This window comes from Corella eumyota, chromosome 2 (assembly GCF_963082875.1).
Source record: "Corella eumyota chromosome 2, kaCorEumy4.1, whole genome shotgun sequence".
NCBI lineage: Eukaryota > Metazoa > Chordata > Ascidiacea > Phlebobranchia > Corellidae > Corella > Corella eumyota.
Genome location: NC_137491.1, coordinates 8,310,407 through 8,329,731, shown reverse-complemented (window position 1 = coordinate 8,329,731; position 19,325 = coordinate 8,310,407). Strand labels below are relative to the sequence as shown.

Below are 19,325 nucleotides of genomic sequence, written 5' to 3'. Positions count from 1 at the left end.
ATAAAAATTTAGTAAAAGTAAATAATTCCAATATATGATCAAACATATTTCGATAAACACTTAAATAAAAAAATATATAAAAAGAATATAAAAAACAAATATACGAGATTAATAAATAATATAACAGTATACTGAATCTTAAACAGTAAGTGGAGACATGCATGTGCAGCCGGCTACAAATGCTTCAGTAGTTCGGTTGTAAACAGTCAATCTTCGGTTACCAAGTGTGGGAACTAAGCGTAGAACGCTCATTTTATACATGATTGGCTGGGAACTTAGCTTGTGGGTTTCGCGTTTGTTTGTGTGATCAATGCATCCACCGCATAAACATCTTTTTTCTTGGACGAGACGTGGTACTCTGTAGGAACGATGCCATAGTTATGATTTGTAATTGACTTTTTTTTACAGAGTGCCAGTAGTTTTTTTTTTATGAAATATCAATTATTATAAAAATATGTTTATATATTCTTATTTCAAAGGTGGCCTATTACAATGGAAATATTTTCAGGTTCTTTAAGCATTTTACTTTACATTTTACTTTTTCACAGCATAACTAAAAAAACTAGTATTTTACCTTAAACTGTCACAGTTTATAAAAGTGTCGTATGGCGATAAACTGCGCTCTTCAGTCCTTAAGTGAGTCTCCAAATAAGATTCGTTGAAAGTCGGGCATTCTTTAATATTCTGGTAGTTGAAATGGTCGCAAACGCTCGTGCGAGATCGTTTTTCACGTTTGGTGTTGAGTTGTTCTTTCACTTGCTGATACAGTTCGACAATATCTTCGTTTCGCATTATACTGTAGCAGTCGCTTCTACAATAATAAAAAAAATATTTTTGGCTAGTTTAAAAAGGCCACTTTACAAAAAGAAGATATAAATCATTAAAATGTCAATCGATTCCACGCTGTAAAAAATTAGCATTACTTTTAAAGGTTAATGTTTGATTAAATAAAAAAAAAATTTAAAACATTATCAAATTTTTACCTATATTGTTTAGGCACATGAAGACATTCATAATCTGCCGGGGATCTTATTCTTTTCGCAACTCCGTTGTAAAATAGGCAGACAAATAGGATAACATAGACTACAGAATTCATCGTTGATTTTTAGAAAAATTGTTCTACTTTCTTTAACTTAAGTTTTTAAAACTTATGATTTTTGCTGGAATTCATTTCATTTTATAGAAAATCTTACTAATAGCAAAAGTGGGTATTTTTTAAGGTCTTTTTCATAAAAAAACATTTTTAAATTTTTTCTAAAAAAAGAATAAATGAAAGTATATAAAAAAAATTGTGTATGTTTGAAGGTGAAAATTATTCAATATGTTTTGGAGCACAGCCTACGTAAAGTTTTCCCGGCATTGAAACTTCAAAAAAATACCCCAAAATTTAACATCGTACTTAATAGCGCTTGCAAGCTAAAAACTTGTCCGTACGCACAACGAAACGGGTTCCTGTGAACAAGCGTGGGTGAACCATTTCTCTTTTTTTGGAAAATTGTTGATTTACTTATAAACAATAAAAAACATTACTTAATCAGTTGAGATTTGCAACATTACTTAATCAGTTGAGATTTAGGTAAAACTACCTCATTGTGAATATTGGAAATTAATTGACATTACTAATATGGGTAAAATATTATTTTGGATTGTAATTTGATTCATTAATTTATGATTTTAGTTATGCTCTGTTGGTTAAAAATTAAAAATATAACGTTTATATTACTTGCAATTACAAAGCAATCGTAAAACAATAACAAAAATAAATTTAGTATTTGATATTCCATAGAAATAAAATATTAAACAATAAAATATCGGTTACCACATTTTCACAATCCGCGCGTGTGTTTACTTTTTCTTATGTAATTTAAACAAACAAGTTAGGAGTTAGCAGCACAATTAGTTAAAAATGCTTGTACAAAGATTTTAAAGCAACCGGCTAATCTCCTTGTAGGTAATTTTGTGTTTTTATTGTTTATTTTGGAATTGTTTACCTTTATACTTAAGATACCAACATTTTTAAATGTCAAAAGCTTATAATAAAAAGCACGATAGGTCGTTTAAAACAATCGAATAATGGTTGCGACACGATTAACATGGACATACAGTCATGTAATTTAAATACAGCGAGTACAAATTTTCAATTGTACAACATTCACTTCAATTTCAGTTATTTTACTTGCCTCTAGTTTTGACTTGTTTTTTGCGTATTAACATTCGATGTAGAAGTTAATTGGTTTTGTGTTATTTATTTATTTTTCTGGTGTATGTTATATTTGTGACAATTCGACCGAATTTAATGCCAAATTATAAACTTTTTTGGTTCCTAAATTGCTTAGATTAGTTTTTGTTTATCCTTAAAAAGATATATTTTAAACGCATTGCGGTTGGGATAAATAATATATTGATAGAGCTGTGGACTGTATCTTTAAAACTTATATTTAAAAACTTGCCAGCCATACAGATTTGTTATTGCCATACTTTAGGCCAAGAACTAAATATATATGTACTATCAATCAACGCACATATTGAACGTAGGACTTGTGCCTTAAATTACATGTAAAAACACAACAAAAATTGGTTTTTCTTTTTATTAAAAAATAATTATTCGAATACCTACAAAATTGTATAAGAATTTTTGTACCGGTTTAATAAATTAACAAAAATATTAAAAGCAGCGTAAACAGAATATAAAAATATGATTTTGATATAAAAATAGCAATTTTAGAAATAACAGCACCGTATAGCAAACGTAATTAGCACAATATGCATAACATAAATAATAAATATAAAAATAAATATTCGACTACTACGAACTAAGATAATACAATATAAGGAAAGGCGCAAGTGCATCCGACAACCACACTTTCTTTTTTCTTTTCCCATCTCGGTTCGCTATCATTCGTGCCTTCTTTTAATTTCAGAACGTATATCTCGGTCGTAATCTCTTGCGATGCAAGGGATCGGTCAATATCGCCTGATTTGTTAAGACAGAAGTCACATAGGCATCGTTGTTCCATAATGAATCGTGGAATTCTTAAAAAAATAGACAAAAGGTCAGTAACTGCGGACTACACAATTATGATGTAATAGCGCAATTCCCCATTTAAATGGCGAAACTTTTTATTCGTCCTTAGATTTTCAAAGTTATTGTTTATTATAATATTAAAAGTACAGCCTAGAAATAAAATAACTTTTTAAAGTTGAAGTGAAGGTTTACCTATTTTCATCGCAGTTAATGTAACTCTGGTAGGGTGATAAGCTTCGTTCTCCGAGAGTTGACTTGTTTTGTAAATTTTCGTTTTTAAAAGTTGGACAAACTCGTTTTGGGGTTTTAGGGCATTCTGGTTTCGAGGATTTAAATTTTAGTTGTTTTAGTTTTAAGAACGATTCCTCCAAAAACGGACTTTTCATGATTTTTCGGCAAAGTTTTCTGTAAAATTAATAAATTGAATACATTTAAGTAACACTAGGTGCTTTTAGTCACTTTTTTGAAATTGTACGTTTTGATATTTGACTAACTTTGTCATGCGAGATAGATTACAATTCATTTAAAAATTTTTGTAAAAAATTTATTTGTTATTTAAGGGGATTATTATTGTTCTTATTGTTATATTGCGCCACCTTAGTTTCAAGAAACTGTTTAAGGAATTTTTCAGGTAAATTACGTTAAGGTGAATTCTAACATTTCGACAAACTAAATATTTCAAACGCTACCAATTGATGTTTGCTTTAAAGTTAAATAGCAAAAAGTAGCCATGCGTCAAAAATCACGTAATTCGCAATAAAACCGCTCAATAATTCAATCGAGCAAGAATATTTGTAGACTTTATATAATAATATTGCTATGACCTTGACACTTTAGAAAAATAAAAAAACTAACCTGTTTTTTTTATTCTGGATGCTTCTAGGGTGGCATTTATAATCATCACGTAATTTGTTTGGTTTTCTTTTGCATTCTACCGAACTGACCCCGAAAATAAAACTTAAGCCCAAAACCATGATTAAAATTATAGAGAACTTCATTTTTAGGCTTCTATTTGAATCTGATGACTTTTTTTTATTGATTTTTCGTATCTAATTTCTTTCTCGAGTTTTTTTTATTTCTCAAATCAAAATAGGTAGTTAGTAAAACTTGGTTGTTTGTTAATATGGTCAAATCGGCTGCTGCTTCGTCCATTTTTAAAGAATCCCTTAGCCCTTGGAAACTTGAAATGGTAAAGTTTTTTAAGGTGCTTCCCCCTTTTTGAGACTTTTGAGCTCGATACTGCTTTAGCGAGTGGGCGGGACCAAAACTCGCTACACGATTTGGGTTTCGAAAATCACTCCGTAGTGAATTCCAATTTCACCACGAAGTATTAAATTTTAAAATATCTTTGATTTCAAAAAAGTTTAATCGAATAATTTTTTTTAAACTAGTTTCGATAAAAAAATTGCTAAGCCATCACCCTAAAATTATTGCACAAAGAACACATTTTTTTAACGTGATTACGACACTTAATAAAGTTACTCTAGTTATTAAAGCATTTTTGTTCTTACAACACACATATATGCCGGACGTTACTCTCGTCGCTACGAAATCTGAGCTTTTGTTTTTAGGAGAATCGCATAAAATATCTTTCTTGCTTTCCCTTAAGTCAAACCGGAACGATCACCTTACGGCAAAGGTAACATATCGCTATTAATGTAAACCTTATTTTTTTTGTTTACAAAGCGGCGTTCGTGTAAAAGTTAAGGTAGTATCTAAATAAAGAAATTATTGGCAATTTTCTTGGGAATTTTCGGCACAGATGGTGTCATAAATTTACTTTTGGCTGGAATAGGCGAACACTTTGAATTAAAAAACAGATAGTTATATTTAAACAGTAAAACGCATGTTATGTCGATAGTTTACGAAAATGCGTGGGCGCGTATTTATCGAACGTAATTAAAGCGCTATATGCGGTTAATCGCAAGTTTACGCTCTTTTTGCATTTCGGTTCGGGTGAATCCCCTTACTACTATCTCACTCGGTCAATGTTTAAATATAAATTACCTCATCTTATGGCATTTGTTATGACAAATAAAAAACTGAATTTCGTGGTTGGGTTTAACGCAACCTATAACGTATCTAAATTCTAAACTTACGTAATCTTTTTAAAGAAAGTGGTTTTGCAATGCTGTAAAAAGTTTTTCTCAAATAATCGTGGTGTAACATTTACTGATTTTAAATTTTTTTAGACAAGTAAATAATAAAGTTTAGCTAATGTTTATATTTAGATTTGAAATATTTACGAATGATATCTGTATTCGGTGGCCTTTATAATATTTTAATATTAATCCAACTTTTTTATTAAAAAACATAACTTAATAGTGTGAATAAATAATTTGAAATTTACTAGCAATTATTTAGTAGCTTTGTCTGGAATGGTATCACCGTGGCCGACCTCAGAGTCCCCACCTTGCGGCGGTTGTAACTTTGGTAACTTAAAAATCTTTTCTCCTGTTTTTTCTACTATATCATCAATTATTAATCTCACGATTGATTTTATATCTACATCTTTTTTATTTCCAGTTCCTCTATTTTTTGCAAAGGAATTGCTGAGCTGTATTTGTATTTCTCTTCTTTTTGCCTGCAGCAGAGCAATTTTAATTGAATTCTGCCAGGCTATCTGTTATGGTTCTGTCAGGCCAGCGGTTTAACTGATAATTTAATAATCAAATTTTGAATACTTACTTTAACGTCAGGTTGGCTAAATTCGCCAGTGTATGATATGACTTCGTTTAAAGTATTGTAAAAGATTTTCTTGTGGTGTTCAGATGTTGTGCAGATTTTATTTAAACGACTTAAAGACGATTTGGATTTTAATAACAACTCGTCCTGTAATTAGAATTCAAATTACAAATTAAATTTCAAAAAAAATGTTATCACATTTTATTAATTTGCGATTCACATAGTTAGATAATGTTTTAGAATAATATATTTAACAAAATTAGCAAACGTTTTAAAATATTTTGTCACGCTAACAATTTGCTTCAAGTTGTTTAATTACCAACCATTTTTTCTTTCCATTCTTGGTCTTCTAATTTTTCTGGTACAGAATTTAAATGATCGGCATTATAATTAAAGTCAGCATATACATTGTCGTTTATTATTGGAATAATTATTGTATTAGAGCTCGATACCATATTGTTTTTTTTTAACTTAAGCCTTTGTATTAGATTTAAATTGTGAAGGTAATGTCACAAGTATTTACAATTTATCTTAAATTTTCATTGAATTTTATATCTAAGCAACTGGTATAGAAATTCTGATGTAACAAAGCAAGTTATTTCAACCGTATCGAAAATCTTCAACCTATTGTTTCTTTTGTTAATCTTATGTTAGTCCCTATAACCTGAGAATACGTCGTACCCAGATAAATTTACGTAGCAAAAAAAGGCCAAAGGAAATATTTATTTTATTGCCCCATTTTTTGTATACATTTTATCATAAAAAATACCCGTAATTTTAATATTTTTTATTTTATTTCGACTAGGACAAAACACAACAACACGTAAATATGGCGCTACGACTAAATGCGCTTCTAAAGCGAGGTATACATAAACAGTAATCATTGGTTGATAGCATTTATCATGATGGACTTGTACTTCTCACTCACGTCAGCCATATGACGCATAAACTCCGCAAAATTAACAGATCCGCTTTGGTCTCTGTCAAACTCTTCGAAAGAACCGGAATGCTACAAAAGAATAATATATTTTATAATTTACGCTAATACCTTATATGGTTAAATATGAAGTTTCATATACAAGCAAGGGAAATATTTTCCTATTGTTTTGAAGGTACCTGGAAAACTTAAAACGTTAATATTGCCTTTTAAGGTAAACTAGTGAAATTAGGAACAAAAAATGTTAATCTCAACGCGTTATAAATTACCCCGGCGAAATTTTTCAGTTCTGTTTGCAGCAACATGGCCATTTCAGTTCGGTCCATTTCCTGGTCGTCACCATTTTTCTCCTTGGCCGCGTAACTGTGGCATCATAAAGAAAAGTGTAAAATAATGTTGCGAAATTTAAAAAGTCCCACTTTTAAGGGGGTTATAAAGGTTATTTTTAAAGGTTAAATTACTCACGTGTAAAAAGTTCGGGCCAATATGATTAGCGCTTTTTCGGTTTTGGTGTAGTCGACGCTTTCGCAGTTAGAGCTTGCCATTTTAAGTAAAAATCAAAAAATTCTTGAAAAGTTTTTAAAATTATAAATCTAGGTAAAAAAATAGTAAAATTATACTCTTTAAATTGTATAGTTTATGTGGTAAAACTCCTTTTTCAGTTTCGCATTAACAGAAACTAAAGTTTTTTAAGTTATTTCGCTTACAAATTTTAGGTATATTTTTTTATCAAATTTTATTAAAACTTCAAATAGGTGTTTTTTTATGTTATACCCCAACGTTATCTTCTATTTTTTCTAATAAATTATTCTTAAAACTGGTATTACCCTTGTCTAATACATTTTAACTGTTTTGCTTAAGTCCTTGCGTTCGTCTTATTTATACGAAAAAATAATTTTCTGATTAAAAATTTAAAAATGAATTAACTTAAGTAAATTAAGGGTTTAACAAACAAAGAATTGTCATGAGAGTGCAACCAAAAATCGACAAATCAATAAAACGACAGACTTTTGCGGAAAGTTCGTTATTTAAAACAAAGTTGATAACCTAAGAGAATAGTAAAAGTTTTATAGACTTTTAAACATAATTACTTTATCGATTCTCCTACAAAACAACGAGCTAAACCAACTAAAACGATTCCGACTCAAGTAAAAGAGCTAATGATATTTATCCAATTAAAGTTTATAATTTTTTTTTATTTTTCCTAATTTAAACTACACCCAGATTGAAGTTTGTTAATTTATTTATTTTCAAATTATTAACTACGTTGGTTTAACATGTAACCCCGCAACACATCCCCTCTTGATGTTATTTTTTCGATTTCCAGAACTTTAATTAAAAAAACGTGTCACTAAAGGCAACTTGGTAACGTCTAATCACTACCTAAAACATAATAGGGGATAATAGCACACCCCTTTATTTATGTGCAGCGACTGAAAATAATTAAAGGTGATCTCTATTCTAAGCTTCGAAAAGATATCGCTCTAATTACATTTACCTTGCTTTTTACTAATAATTTCTGTGGGATTTACAAAAACAGTTTTAACATTAATAATTTATAATTTGACTAGGTATTCCTCTTAGTGTAATATTAAATAAAACCAAATTATTTGCGCACTTTTTTGATCGATTTCATTTCTGAAAAAAAACTTTTCTAGTTTTAAGTTTCCACATACAATCTCATATCATAATTTTATTGATCCAGGTTAATCTAAAAATATATAACTATTTTTAATGGACCAAAATATCTATTTATTTCTAAATGTACTAAAAGTAGTCATATAATCAATGCTAATTGCTTTAATGACATAATCTGTATTAAAAATTGGCGTATCTTTCGATATAATTTTTAATGCGTTTTATACAGTAACAACAGAGTTATTGGCAATTTTAAATTGAATTTAAACCAGAATGTGATAGTGGTAGCATAATATTTTAATTCAATGTGGTTTTAAAGGCGGTTACAGTTATTTCTTTGAATTAGATTTCGATCTAAAGCGCCTTTCTCGCATGTAGTTTATATTGTGTAATTTTTGTACTTGTTAAAATAAAAAAAAATTAGCTGGCTTTTATCTTAGAATAAAATCATACGTCATCTTGACCTGTTTTTATACTAGATACTGTATTAAATGTTTTTAATTCACTTAATAACACGTATTTAAGTTTTATTTATTTTAAATTTCCAGTAAAGTTCCAAACAAATAGATGATTATAAAAAAGTCTACTGTAAATTTTAAATACATGTAATACAAACTTCAAAAATTACAAAGTTATAAAAAATGTAGTTTCAAAAATGCCAAACTTAAATTTTTTTTTACTAATTTTTTTAAGATAAGACTTGTTTTGTGGCAAGGTATGCCTCAGCACATCCCTTAACAGCTTGACATAACAAAATAGTGTCATTTACAGATTCAGTAGATCTTATTTTAGCATTTAAAATCTCCATCTTTTTAATTAAAGTCTTCATGGTATCTTGAAGTATTACAATCTCATCACATTTAAGAGTTGAGGTTAGATTTAAAGTTGAACCATTGTTTAGATGAAATGGTTTTGGATTTTGTTTAAGTTCAGTTAATGTTGACTTTCCGGTCTGATTTTCAGGTGAAATGGTTGAATTTCTGTTTTGCGAAACATCTTGAGAATTACTAATTCGTGGTGCTGAAAATTTGGACATTACAGCATTTTTATCTACAAAAATAGGCAAATTTGTATCTTTTACTTTTTACATTTATGGTTGGTCAATATATATATATAATGGAGCTTAGAGAATGTCAAATATATGTATGTCTATTTTGTAGGTCTTAAAATACCATTGTTTGTGGTAAGTAGGTAAATTATCACAGACCAATATTAGTTGCCACAAATGCATCCAATAGGGCAAGCAATCAAATAATAGTTCTAAAAGGACTAAACAATATTTTGTAAAATGTTAAGATAGAAAAGTATATACCATCTGCATGTAGATTATAAAGAGCATCTTGTTGATTGTTTTGCTCCTGTACAGTTGCCATGGCAGCCTTTTCACTAGTTGCAGGATCATCTTTTGAGGTCTCCGAATGTAATTCCTCACATGCAACACAATATTGTTGGTTTTCTCGTGTTTCAAGTAAAATTGTGCCACAAACCTCACAAAGGGAGTCCAGCATTTTATAACCTGAAAAAAAAGTAAATAAAAAACTATTTGTGGGGTAGGAAATAGGTTATTTTTTGTCAACTTCAAAATTTAAAAAATTTAAACCATCACACTCTGTACATACTTTTAAACAAACAAGCATTTTTAATTTTGCTGTTATTCAAAGGTAAACAAAAATAGTTTTAATACCTTTAAGCATGTATTCTCCCATCAATCTGCTTATTTGGTTATTTCGCTCCTGTTTTGCCTCCAAGACTTTTAATTCGGCTTCAGTGGGAGGTTTCCAATCATCGTTATCCCCATAATCATTCATATTTTATCTGTTTTTAAAAAACATAGAAAACAAAATCTAAAAATATATATAAAAAATATATACTATACATTTGTCATAGTTGGGAAAAATTCTATTAGGTAGGCAAAAACACTACTAGTTAAAATAAATACAACACTGAAAATCAGGTTAAAAACACAGCTTGTCAAATAAATAGCCACAGTGGAACATAAATAATTTTTGGGAACGAACAATAATAGTTTTTAATGAAAAATAAGTTAAATTTGTTTTAATGCATTGGCAGTATCTGCCCACATCTTCATGTTGTCGCGTATAAGTTGCATAATCAATGTCGAATCTTTGTATTCATGTTTTCGAAGCATTTCAACGTCATGTACCGCATCATCAAAGGCTTGTTTTGCCAGGTTTGAGGCTTTCTTCTCATTATTTTTAATCTCATACAAAAACACAGAATAGTTTAAGGCAAGACCAAGACGAATAGGATGAACTGCTGGCATGTTGTCGGTGGCAAGAGTCATAGCAATGTTATAAGCCTTATTGCCCATGTTTACAAGCTTTTTTCTTTTATCTGGAACCTGCATAACTTCAGCCATATAGCGATAATAATCACCCTTCATTTTGTTGTAAAATACTTGACTTTCAACATTCGGGTCTGCTTTTAATGTATGGCCATCTAGAATTTGTAGAAGTTCATAACAAATTTTTTCTATCTCAGATTCGATTTGTTCCCTATATGTTCTTACCATGTCAACTCTTTCAGCTTCTTCCATTTCAGCTTTCTGCTCAATACTGGACAATACACGCCAAGCCTGTCGACGTGAACCGGCAATATGCTTGTACGCTATTGATAAAAGATTTCTTTCGTCATTATTTAGTGAGGGATTTTTTTCTACAGCACTTTTCATAAACGCGGCCATTTCGTCATAGCGCTGAGCTTGTTCGGCAATCTTTGCACGTGCAATTAACGCCTCTCTGGAGCCCATTTTATTTAGAATTTAGGCGCAAACTGAAACATAAATTAACCTAAAAACTGATAAAGGCTATGTATCTTTACATCTAAAAAATTGAAAGTTTTCTTTTATTAACATTCAAAACCAAACTATCAGACTGTATCGTGGGAAAATTAATTTGAACCGGTATCCAAAACATTTAACCCTATACAAAAAAGAATTAAAATTTAGCAAACAACTGGGTTGTAAATTTAGAATATTTGTTGTTGAAGAGTCAAAAATACGAACAACGGTTATTACCAAAACATGACACAAAAAACTTACACGAAAATACGAAAAATAAATTACAAATTTCTATTTAAATTCTAATAATAAAATAAATAAATTGTATCTTTTATAAAAAACTATATCGTTTGAATAAAAATATTACCTATTTTGTTTTGTCAGACAAAAATATTACCGTATAAACTCGTCTAAGTTTAAAAACAAATTTTAATCGTGACGTCAGTATGTCATATTTCTGGTTTAAGTTGGGTTTGTTCTTTGAATTTTTGTGTGCTGTGTTCATCGTAAGCCCTACCAGTTAGATTTTCTTAGAACTTGATAATTAATATCAGGTAAAAATCATAGATTGTACACATATTTATTTTCCTTGTCAGGTTGTCCACTCGGTTAGGTAACATAACGAAAATTTTGTGGAAAAATGTCTCAAAATGGAGACCATAATGTAGAAGCTGGAAACGTAAAGAAAAAGTCAAGCCTCACCAAAAAGAAACGAGAGGATTTTCGATTTGGGCCAACTTTAGGTGAAGGTTCTTACTCCACTGTTAAGCTTGCCTGTGAAAAATCAACTGGAAAAGAATATGCCATAAAAATGTTACTTAAAAGGCATATCATGAAAGAAAAGAAAGTGCCCCAGGTAAATAACATTGTTAATCTGTTAATGTAAAGTTAAACTAGTAATCATAACTAATTTTTTTATATAAAGGTTGAAAGAGAGAAAAAAGTTTTAAGTAAATTGGATCATCCATTTTTTGTTCGCCTTTATTTTACTTTTCAAGATCCAGATAGATTATATTTTGGTTTAAGTGTTGCCAGAAAAGGAGAACTACGAGCAAAAATCAAACAACTAGGTTTGTTACAATTTTTAAGTCTCACACTTAAGACCAAAGAATATGTATTACCAGTAAACTGTTAAAATTTAACATTTATTTTTTTAGGAAAGTTTGATGTAGAATGTACTCAATTCTATTCGGCGCAAATCGTGTCGGCTCTCGAGCACTTACATTCACTTAACATTATACACCGGGACCTCAAACCCGAAAACATTTTATTTAACGACAAAATGCAGATACAAATCACAGACTTTGGCACTGCTAAAGAAATACCTGAGGACGAATCAGGAGATTTGCCTCGTGCTTCTTCATTTGTTGGTACTGCGCAGTATGTCTCACCTGAATTACTTAATGACAAAAAGGCCTGTAAAAGCTCAGATCTATGGGCTTTAGGTTGCATTATTTATCAAATGCTTGTGGGAGAATACCCTTTCCAGGCACCAAACGAATATCTAACTTTTCAACTTATTCTGAGTTGCAAATACGAATTTCCAGAAGATTTTGATTCAAATGCCAAGGATCTTGTAGAAAAATTGTTACAACTAGACCCACTAAAAAGAATTGGTTGTGCTGATTGTGGGGGTTATGCAGCTTTAAAAGCTCACAAGTTTTTTAACAAGATTGATTGGGAAAATTTGTTGACCCAGGAAGCTCCTGCTGTAATGTTAAGTCTTGGAGAAGATAGCTCTGCTGATGAAGATGACATGAATGATCTTACTGATGACTTTGATCATGCTCTTATCAATGATTTTAAGCAGAAAGCTTTAGAAGAGGAAAATAAGAGAGGGGTAGGTTAAAATTTGTTTGTAAGTTAATCCGATCAGTTGATTTTATTTTTTAAATTAAGTTAGATACAACAGATTTTTGGGTGTTTCAAAATACCATTTCTTATTGTTGTATTAGTTCTTTTAAACTAGGGTAATATATGTTCTTTTTTGTTGTAGTCCAGGGAAGAATTAGCTCCAAGTGATCCAAATGACATTCATGGATACGGTTTATCCACTAGGATGGCAAAGGAAGAGAGAGATAAGTGGATGAGAAAACAACAACAATCTGAGTGGGATTATTTTGCTAAAGGAAAACTTATTTTAAAACAAGGTTAATAAACTAAATATATACTTTAACTAATTTTTATAAAGTCTATTTATTATTCTATATCCCAAATTTGTATTGATTTTTTATTATTTCAAATAAAATTAGGTCAACTAGAGAAGAAAAGAGGTTTTTCAATTAAATTGCGAGAATTTATTTTAACCGAAGGTCCCAAGTTAGTTTACATTGACCCAAACACCAAAGAGGTCAAAGGTGAAATACCATGGTCCCAAAACATTCGTGCTGAACCAAAATCCTTTCGTATATTCCTAGTTCATACCCCAAATAGAACATATCATCTTATCGATAAAAGTAATAACGCAATTAAATGGTGTAAGAAAATCGACGAAATTAAAAAGTTCTACTTTGGCGCTGGAAGTTAATTTTTAGCTTATTTTTTTGCAATATTTTAGCATCTTCTGTGACACTAAACTGTATTTTTGTTTCTTGTAAAACAGTTTCAAAATGGCCTTTTCTTGAAAAGCCAACATAGTATTAAACATGATTCAAAATATAAAGTTTGCTAAATATATTAGTTACTTTTTTTAACTTACTATTAGAACAAAAGTTATTAAATATTAACTTATATAATCAGTAACACAATTATAACCCTGTTAAAATTTGCTTGGTTTAAACCAATTTCAAAAATTCCAGTAATAATTACTAAATTAACTCAATTTGATGTGGACTGTTTAGAAGTTATGTTGTATAATTGTAAATGCTTTTTGTAGAAAATTCTAGCTCCAGACTAATTTAAATTCCACCTAGTAATTTTTATTTCTGGTGCAAGTTTTAAATTGATAAATTTCAAAAAAGTTTAAATTTTAGTTTTTAAGTGGTTGTACTTTAATGCAAATTTATTTAAAACATTTTTGGCAATGCCATTTTATTAACTTACAATGCTAAAATCAAATACGGACTTTTTACAATTACAATGGCAAAAATTGGTATTTAAGAGTTCTCTTTTTACCACAACAGACTTATAAATAAACCCACATAAAAGACAAGACACACCGGTGTTAAATACTGCCCTTTATATGATATTTCCTTTGCTCTATAAATTGTATTTATTTCGGGGTTATATTTATTTTGAAAGGTTTTTGACTTCGTGGCACGTTTTTTTTGTGAATCGACACTGAATGTTTTCTCATGACATTTCAGTTCGGTTAATAAGACCACGTGACCTGACCGCGCGTTGCCCTTTTATTGGTCACGTGATCGCCCGTGTTTTTCATCTGTGCGACGCTGTTTATTTGAATAGTTTTATGATTAGTTCATGTTGACTTCGTTACTTTTTATTTTTAATTCGCGTCAATAATTTGAAACTGTTTTGTTATTTGTTTTAACCGATGACCGAAATGCAAATCATGTAACACTGAATCGATCCAATATCTTGTGATTAATTTGACAGCTGCATACGTCACAGTTTACGTCAGCGAGTCACGTGCAGAAGAGATCAAAGTAGTAAACACAGTTGTAAAATACAGATAGTTATAATATGAACAGTAGTCATAAAATTAAAAATGCATAAGGAATTCTATTTTAAGACATTTTTTCCTAAGGTAGTTTCACTTTAGTTTAATTACCTGATAAAAAAAGCTCTTGTATGCAAAAATGTACCTGTTTAAATAAAATACACTTTTAATTTTTTCATTTTCTTGTTAAATACCTTGCACTTCGCAAACAAATATTGGCATCAAATAAAAAAAGATTGCGTGGTACAGATAATAAACGACAGATAATATATTATTAGAAAACGTGCAGAGTACAATTTAGTGCCTACAAAAAATAATATTCAAAAAATGAACATTTGAAAAAACATAAAACCTGAATATTATTACTTTAATTTAATCAATCGTCTATCCACGTATTAAACCAGTCTTGGCATTTTTTGTTGGCTTTCGTCATGGATGCTTCTTGGCTACATCTTTGCTGAGTCATAGTGACGTCATAATTGGAAAATTTGTGCAAGCCCCGGTTTTTGTGTTGTGGTAAGGTCTGGCTTTGGGCTGGGTTGCTTAAATAACGAACTTGCATTTCAGGATGACGTTCACGCAGGGCTTGCAGTAATTTGGCATCTTTTTGAGGTAGTTGCGACCACGTGAGATTGTGTGGAGTTCGTTTTGAGGCTTCTAGAATCTGCCTATGACGTAATAAAAGAGCGTGGTGCCCGGATACCATACTAGTAGGTCGCTGTTGACCTCGAGGGTACCGAGTACTCGGGATTTCAAATCCAGTCGAGCCTTCCGCACTTCTGGATATTCGTGGAAGATAGGGAGCTACACCAATAGGTGGCGCCGTCCGGGGTAGTCCATAATAATAAATAGGCTGGGGAGATGTGACAGGACTTTTTTGACCAATCACGATACTTTTAGAACTAAGACTTTGATCCCAAAACGGTCGACTTGCGATCATGGCGCTGGTGTCACTTGCTGCTCGTCGGCGCCATCTTGGGTCCATAGGGTTGGAAAAACTGAAAAAAAAACACTTTAAGCTTTTAAGCCCTTAAATGGTTTTATTGTAATCCTGTGAAAACTTTTTTTATATAGTGAATTGTACAACTTTTCTTACCCATTTTTGATATTTCCTGACGGGTCTTGTTCAACATCATTCGGGTTTGTAATTAAAGCGTTGTTTACACTTTTTCCACTGGTCAGTAGCCTCATTTCACCAGTTTGTTGATCGATGTAATATTTCTTGATTGAACGACGCGACTTTGGAGATCGGCGGCTTCGACCGGTGACATCACTATTGCTCATATCTGTTTTTGTGTCTGGATAAAAAAGCAATTTTTTTTGTTTATCGAAATGGAGTGTAAAAGTAAGTTTTTTGTCGAGGTAAAATGTTATAGCCTGTTACTGTTGTTTTCTATGTACGTATTATCTTTAAGCAATAAATTTAACTTAACTACTATAAAGTTTAAATATAGATTTTCTACCAATAAAAAAAGACTTACCGGGTGAGGTAAGGCCAAGGCGGCTACGACTAAGCTTGTTTCTTCTTTGAAGTAGGGAGTCATGGCGCCATGGTGTGGGGGTTCTGCTTGTTGAACTTGTTCGCAAAGAGGCGTTGCTGAGCTGACGTTCTCCTATTGTTGGGTTGGTAGCAGGGATCTTCAGCGATTGTGAGATCATAATGGCGACAATGAGGTAATAAATAACTTTCTCGAAATGATAATATTAAATTTAAAATAACATCATGTCCTAAATAAATCGCTTTCGGCCACAATTGATTACATCACAATGGTTACGTGACGGGAATCATTCAACTGGAACAACAAAGGCAATTGTTAAAAACACAATGTCGGCATCGTGATTCGAAAATTGACGAAATAATGGCGATATTTGAATTATAACAACAATCGTTTCGCATTCCTCGGTTTTATAATAATACAAAAACTATCGGGGTTATAAAGCTTTGTGGTCACTGTGGTTACCCTATTTATACGATCCTTACTAAAACTAAAAACTATTTCGTAAACAAAATTTATGTTGGATTATGCAATTATCTATTTTAAATTACCAGCCTACATAAAATACCTTTTTTTTGGAATAATAATTTTTTTTAGGAGCTAGCTAAAATTTTGAACATTTAAGCTGACACTAAAATTTCTTGTTCATAACTAAGAAATATTGTTTAGCTATACTTCGTGCGAAAATATTCAGCAAAGTATGCGACGCGTCCTTATCTATCTTAAATTATAGGGTAACACACGCGACTCTCGCCCCCCGATGATTGTCATTTTATAGAAAAGAAAAAATTTTAGCTATCAATCAAATTCAAAAACTCTACTTTTCTTTATAAAATTTTCTTGAAAAGCGAAACGGTAATTTTCCTGCAGGGTTAAGGGATTTGGATTCACAAAAGACATATTGTCGCAGTTATTTTGTAATGAATGGCTATTCAATGGTCAATTTTATGTCTTTTATTTATCGATTAGTAACTAAAAAACTATACCTAGAAATGTAATAATAATTTGAGGCCTTTCTAACGTACTATAAAATTGTTATAACCTGTGCCCAAATATAAACTTGGTACCTTAGAATTTTAGAACTACAGCAAAACAATAAAATCCACGATATACATGATATTAAAAATTATAGGTGTTAGTAAAAAAACGACATTATGCCTATCAACCAGATATTATATCGCCATGAATAATTTACGATATACACGTCAAACGAAGTAAGTATCTATAGCTACCTCTGAGCTCTTTCCATTTCAGAGCACAACATAAAGTTTACTGCGTGACTAAAGATTAATACTCATCCTTGAAAAACAACACCGATAATTTGGATTAGGCTTAAAGTAGTAGCTATAGGTATGTAGGTTGCCAAGGCGAAAAACATGCACAAACAAACCGAAAAACTACAGGGCAACGCCCTTAATAATTTATAAAGTTATAAAATACAATATAAGCGATCTTATTGGCAGATGTGACTGGGGCTTTTGTTTGCTAAGAAAATCACTTCTCGTTCTTTGTTATCTAACTAATGTGAATTTTAACGACGTATTTAAACAAGGCTTGGCCTGTATTGGGCGAAATTTGCAAAAGTATTATTGAATGTGAACAATGTATATTAAGTTTTACAATGTGCTCTTAAAAATGTATACAAATTCAATTTTAAGTACAAAATAAAATGCCGCTCTCATATAAATTTACATAGCTATAATAAATGTTATAAAGTTGTGTGACAATGTTGGAAAAATTAATAAAATACCTCGCTTTTAAAAAATTCATGGTCCTAAATTAAATTGAAAAATATGCGACGAGACAAAGTCCTCGCGTTTCCCGACCTTACTAATTTTAGACGGTCGTATTTTTTACGACAGGTAATTTGAAATTGGGTAAACATTTTTCTGATATAGCTTCGCACGAACAGGCGGCCATAGTTTTTTTGAGACTAACTAATAAATCAATTTTTAGGCATGTTTGCTGAAATAATCTGTTATATTTTACAACCCTGCGGTACTTTAACTTAAAAGTAAAAACACGGTAGTAAAATTATTTTAAATATTTTTAATTAATGAAATTTTAAATTCTTTTATACTATTATTAATCAATCTACCATTTTTTTAGCTCTTAGTGCAAGCATTTTAAAAACATAACCATTGAAGCAATAATAATTCTATATAATTTGTTATCTACAAAATTTGGCCAAAATATGTCACAAATACAAACAAACAGAATTTCAAAGGCCTAAATTTACATAAAAATCAATCAAAAACGACATGACGTAAAATTAATGTGGACATAGCAATCGAAAATAAACATATAGAATAATATTTGAAACCTTATGTCATCTGCTTTTTGTGTACTATTCTATGTGACCTGTAGTTTTTACTAGCTTGGCTTGGGTTTTACTATGGCCTGGCAAAAGATGATGCTTGTTTGTTATTTGGGAAAGACAAACATTACTTCTCATTTGGAACATTTGTTCACCAATGGATTTGTAAATAAACAAAGCTTACTGTCATAACAACAATAATACATATCATATATTCTGTCCCTAATACAATTTTAGTTTTTCAAATATTTTAAAATTTTAATATTTAATTTCAAAAAATTTAATAACTTAAGCTGTACCCTTACTAATAAATTTTCCTGACTTTTAAATATTGTTATCTCGTATTTTACGTATTGGGTTTTTGCCATTCATAGCAACCAGTCATCAAACCAATAAAACCACAATTTATCGACCTATTCAAGCATTTTTGAGAATAATGATTTTTATTGTTTTTAATACACTTGTGTTTTGACTACTGTTTAATTAATTTTTTTCGTTGCTACAATAACAGTTTAATTAAAAAAAAATTATTTGGTTCAGCATTTTATAAATTTGCAATACATTAATACTACTCAACTAAACGCATTGGTATTTTCTGTGAACTTTTGAAAATACACTAAAATTAATTTTAATTTTTTGAAACAAGCTTAAGGAATACGATAATATTCAGTTTCATTTCAAATCGTCCTATTCCACATTATATTAGCGTGCCTACCCAAAATCAACTTAAAATGCGAAGTATATCCACTTTGACAGCACACTCGAGGTATTCAACAATGGCCCCGCGATGCTTATACTTTATTTCGTC

At 30.6% G+C, this 19,325-nt stretch overlaps 8 protein-coding genes across 8 annotated transcripts; 1 reads left to right on the top strand and 7 right to left on the bottom strand.

Moving 5' to 3' along the window:
- Positions 1-138: 138 nt before the first annotated feature.
- LOC145742318 (interleukin-17C-like) lies at positions 139-1,096 on the bottom strand. Its single transcript, XM_082560100.1, has 3 exons — positions 984-1,096; positions 575-811; positions 139-358 (listed from the first exon to the last, which is right to left on the bottom strand). Exons 1-3 carry the CDS (start codon positions 1,094-1,096, stop codon positions 139-141), a joined length of 570 nt encoding a protein of 189 aa, XP_082416226.1.
- A 1,550-nt stretch (positions 1,097-2,646) lies between these two features.
- On the bottom strand, positions 2,647-4,316 carry LOC145743354 (interleukin-17A-like). Its single transcript, XM_082561294.1, has 3 exons — positions 3,881-4,316; positions 3,218-3,430; positions 2,647-3,033 (listed from the first exon to the last, which is right to left on the bottom strand). The coding sequence occupies exons 1-3, from the start codon at positions 4,021-4,023 to the stop codon at positions 2,814-2,816; spliced, it is 576 nt and encodes a 191-aa protein (XP_082417420.1). The 5' UTR covers positions 4,024-4,316; the 3' UTR covers positions 2,647-2,813.
- An 877-nt stretch (positions 4,317-5,193) lies between these two features.
- LOC145742317 (uncharacterized) lies at positions 5,194-6,165 on the bottom strand. Its single transcript, XM_082560098.1, has 3 exons — positions 6,034-6,165; positions 5,714-5,857; positions 5,194-5,609 (listed from the first exon to the last, which is right to left on the bottom strand). The coding sequence occupies exons 1-3, from the start codon at positions 6,163-6,165 to the stop codon at positions 5,382-5,384; spliced, it is 504 nt and encodes a 167-aa protein (XP_082416224.1). The 3' UTR covers positions 5,194-5,381.
- A 326-nt stretch (positions 6,166-6,491) lies between these two features.
- On the bottom strand, positions 6,492-7,242 carry LOC145743551 (protein S100-G-like). The gene is made up of 3 exons (XM_082561541.1): positions 7,113-7,242; positions 6,917-7,010; positions 6,492-6,719 (listed from the first exon to the last, which is right to left on the bottom strand). The coding sequence occupies exons 1-3, from the start codon at positions 7,190-7,192 to the stop codon at positions 6,591-6,593; spliced, it is 303 nt and encodes a 100-aa protein (XP_082417667.1). The 5' UTR covers positions 7,193-7,242; the 3' UTR covers positions 6,492-6,590.
- A 1,596-nt stretch (positions 7,243-8,838) lies between these two features.
- Positions 8,839-10,123, bottom strand: LOC145743233 (protein ZNRD2-like). Its single transcript, XM_082561150.1, has 3 exons — positions 9,970-10,123; positions 9,598-9,801; positions 8,839-9,335 (listed from the first exon to the last, which is right to left on the bottom strand). Exons 1-3 carry the CDS (start codon positions 10,091-10,093, stop codon positions 8,974-8,976), a joined length of 690 nt encoding a protein of 229 aa, XP_082417276.1. The 5' UTR covers positions 10,094-10,123; the 3' UTR covers positions 8,839-8,973.
- Positions 10,124-10,182: 59 nt separating this feature from the next.
- On the bottom strand, positions 10,183-11,159 carry LOC145743088 (14-3-3 protein gamma-like). The gene has a single exon (XM_082560972.1). It carries the CDS (start codon positions 11,053-11,055, stop codon positions 10,330-10,332), a length of 726 nt encoding a protein of 241 aa, XP_082417098.1. The 5' UTR covers positions 11,056-11,159; the 3' UTR covers positions 10,183-10,329.
- A 526-nt stretch (positions 11,160-11,685) lies between these two features.
- On the top strand, positions 11,686-14,620 carry LOC145743888 (3-phosphoinositide-dependent protein kinase 1-like). Its single transcript, XM_082561950.1, has 5 exons — positions 11,686-11,941; positions 12,011-12,155; positions 12,243-12,925; positions 13,082-13,235; positions 13,338-14,620. Exons 1-5 carry the CDS (start codon positions 11,726-11,728, stop codon positions 13,610-13,612), a joined length of 1,473 nt encoding a protein of 490 aa, XP_082418076.1. The 5' UTR covers positions 11,686-11,725; the 3' UTR covers positions 13,613-14,620.
- A 309-nt stretch (positions 14,621-14,929) lies between these two features.
- On the bottom strand, positions 14,930-16,602 carry LOC145743352 (uncharacterized). The gene is made up of 3 exons (XM_082561292.1): positions 16,186-16,602; positions 15,801-16,002; positions 14,930-15,702 (listed from the first exon to the last, which is right to left on the bottom strand). Exons 1-3 carry the CDS (start codon positions 16,361-16,363, stop codon positions 15,081-15,083), a joined length of 1,002 nt encoding a protein of 333 aa, XP_082417418.1. The 5' UTR covers positions 16,364-16,602; the 3' UTR covers positions 14,930-15,080.
- Between the last annotated feature and the right edge of the window lie 2,723 nt (positions 16,603-19,325).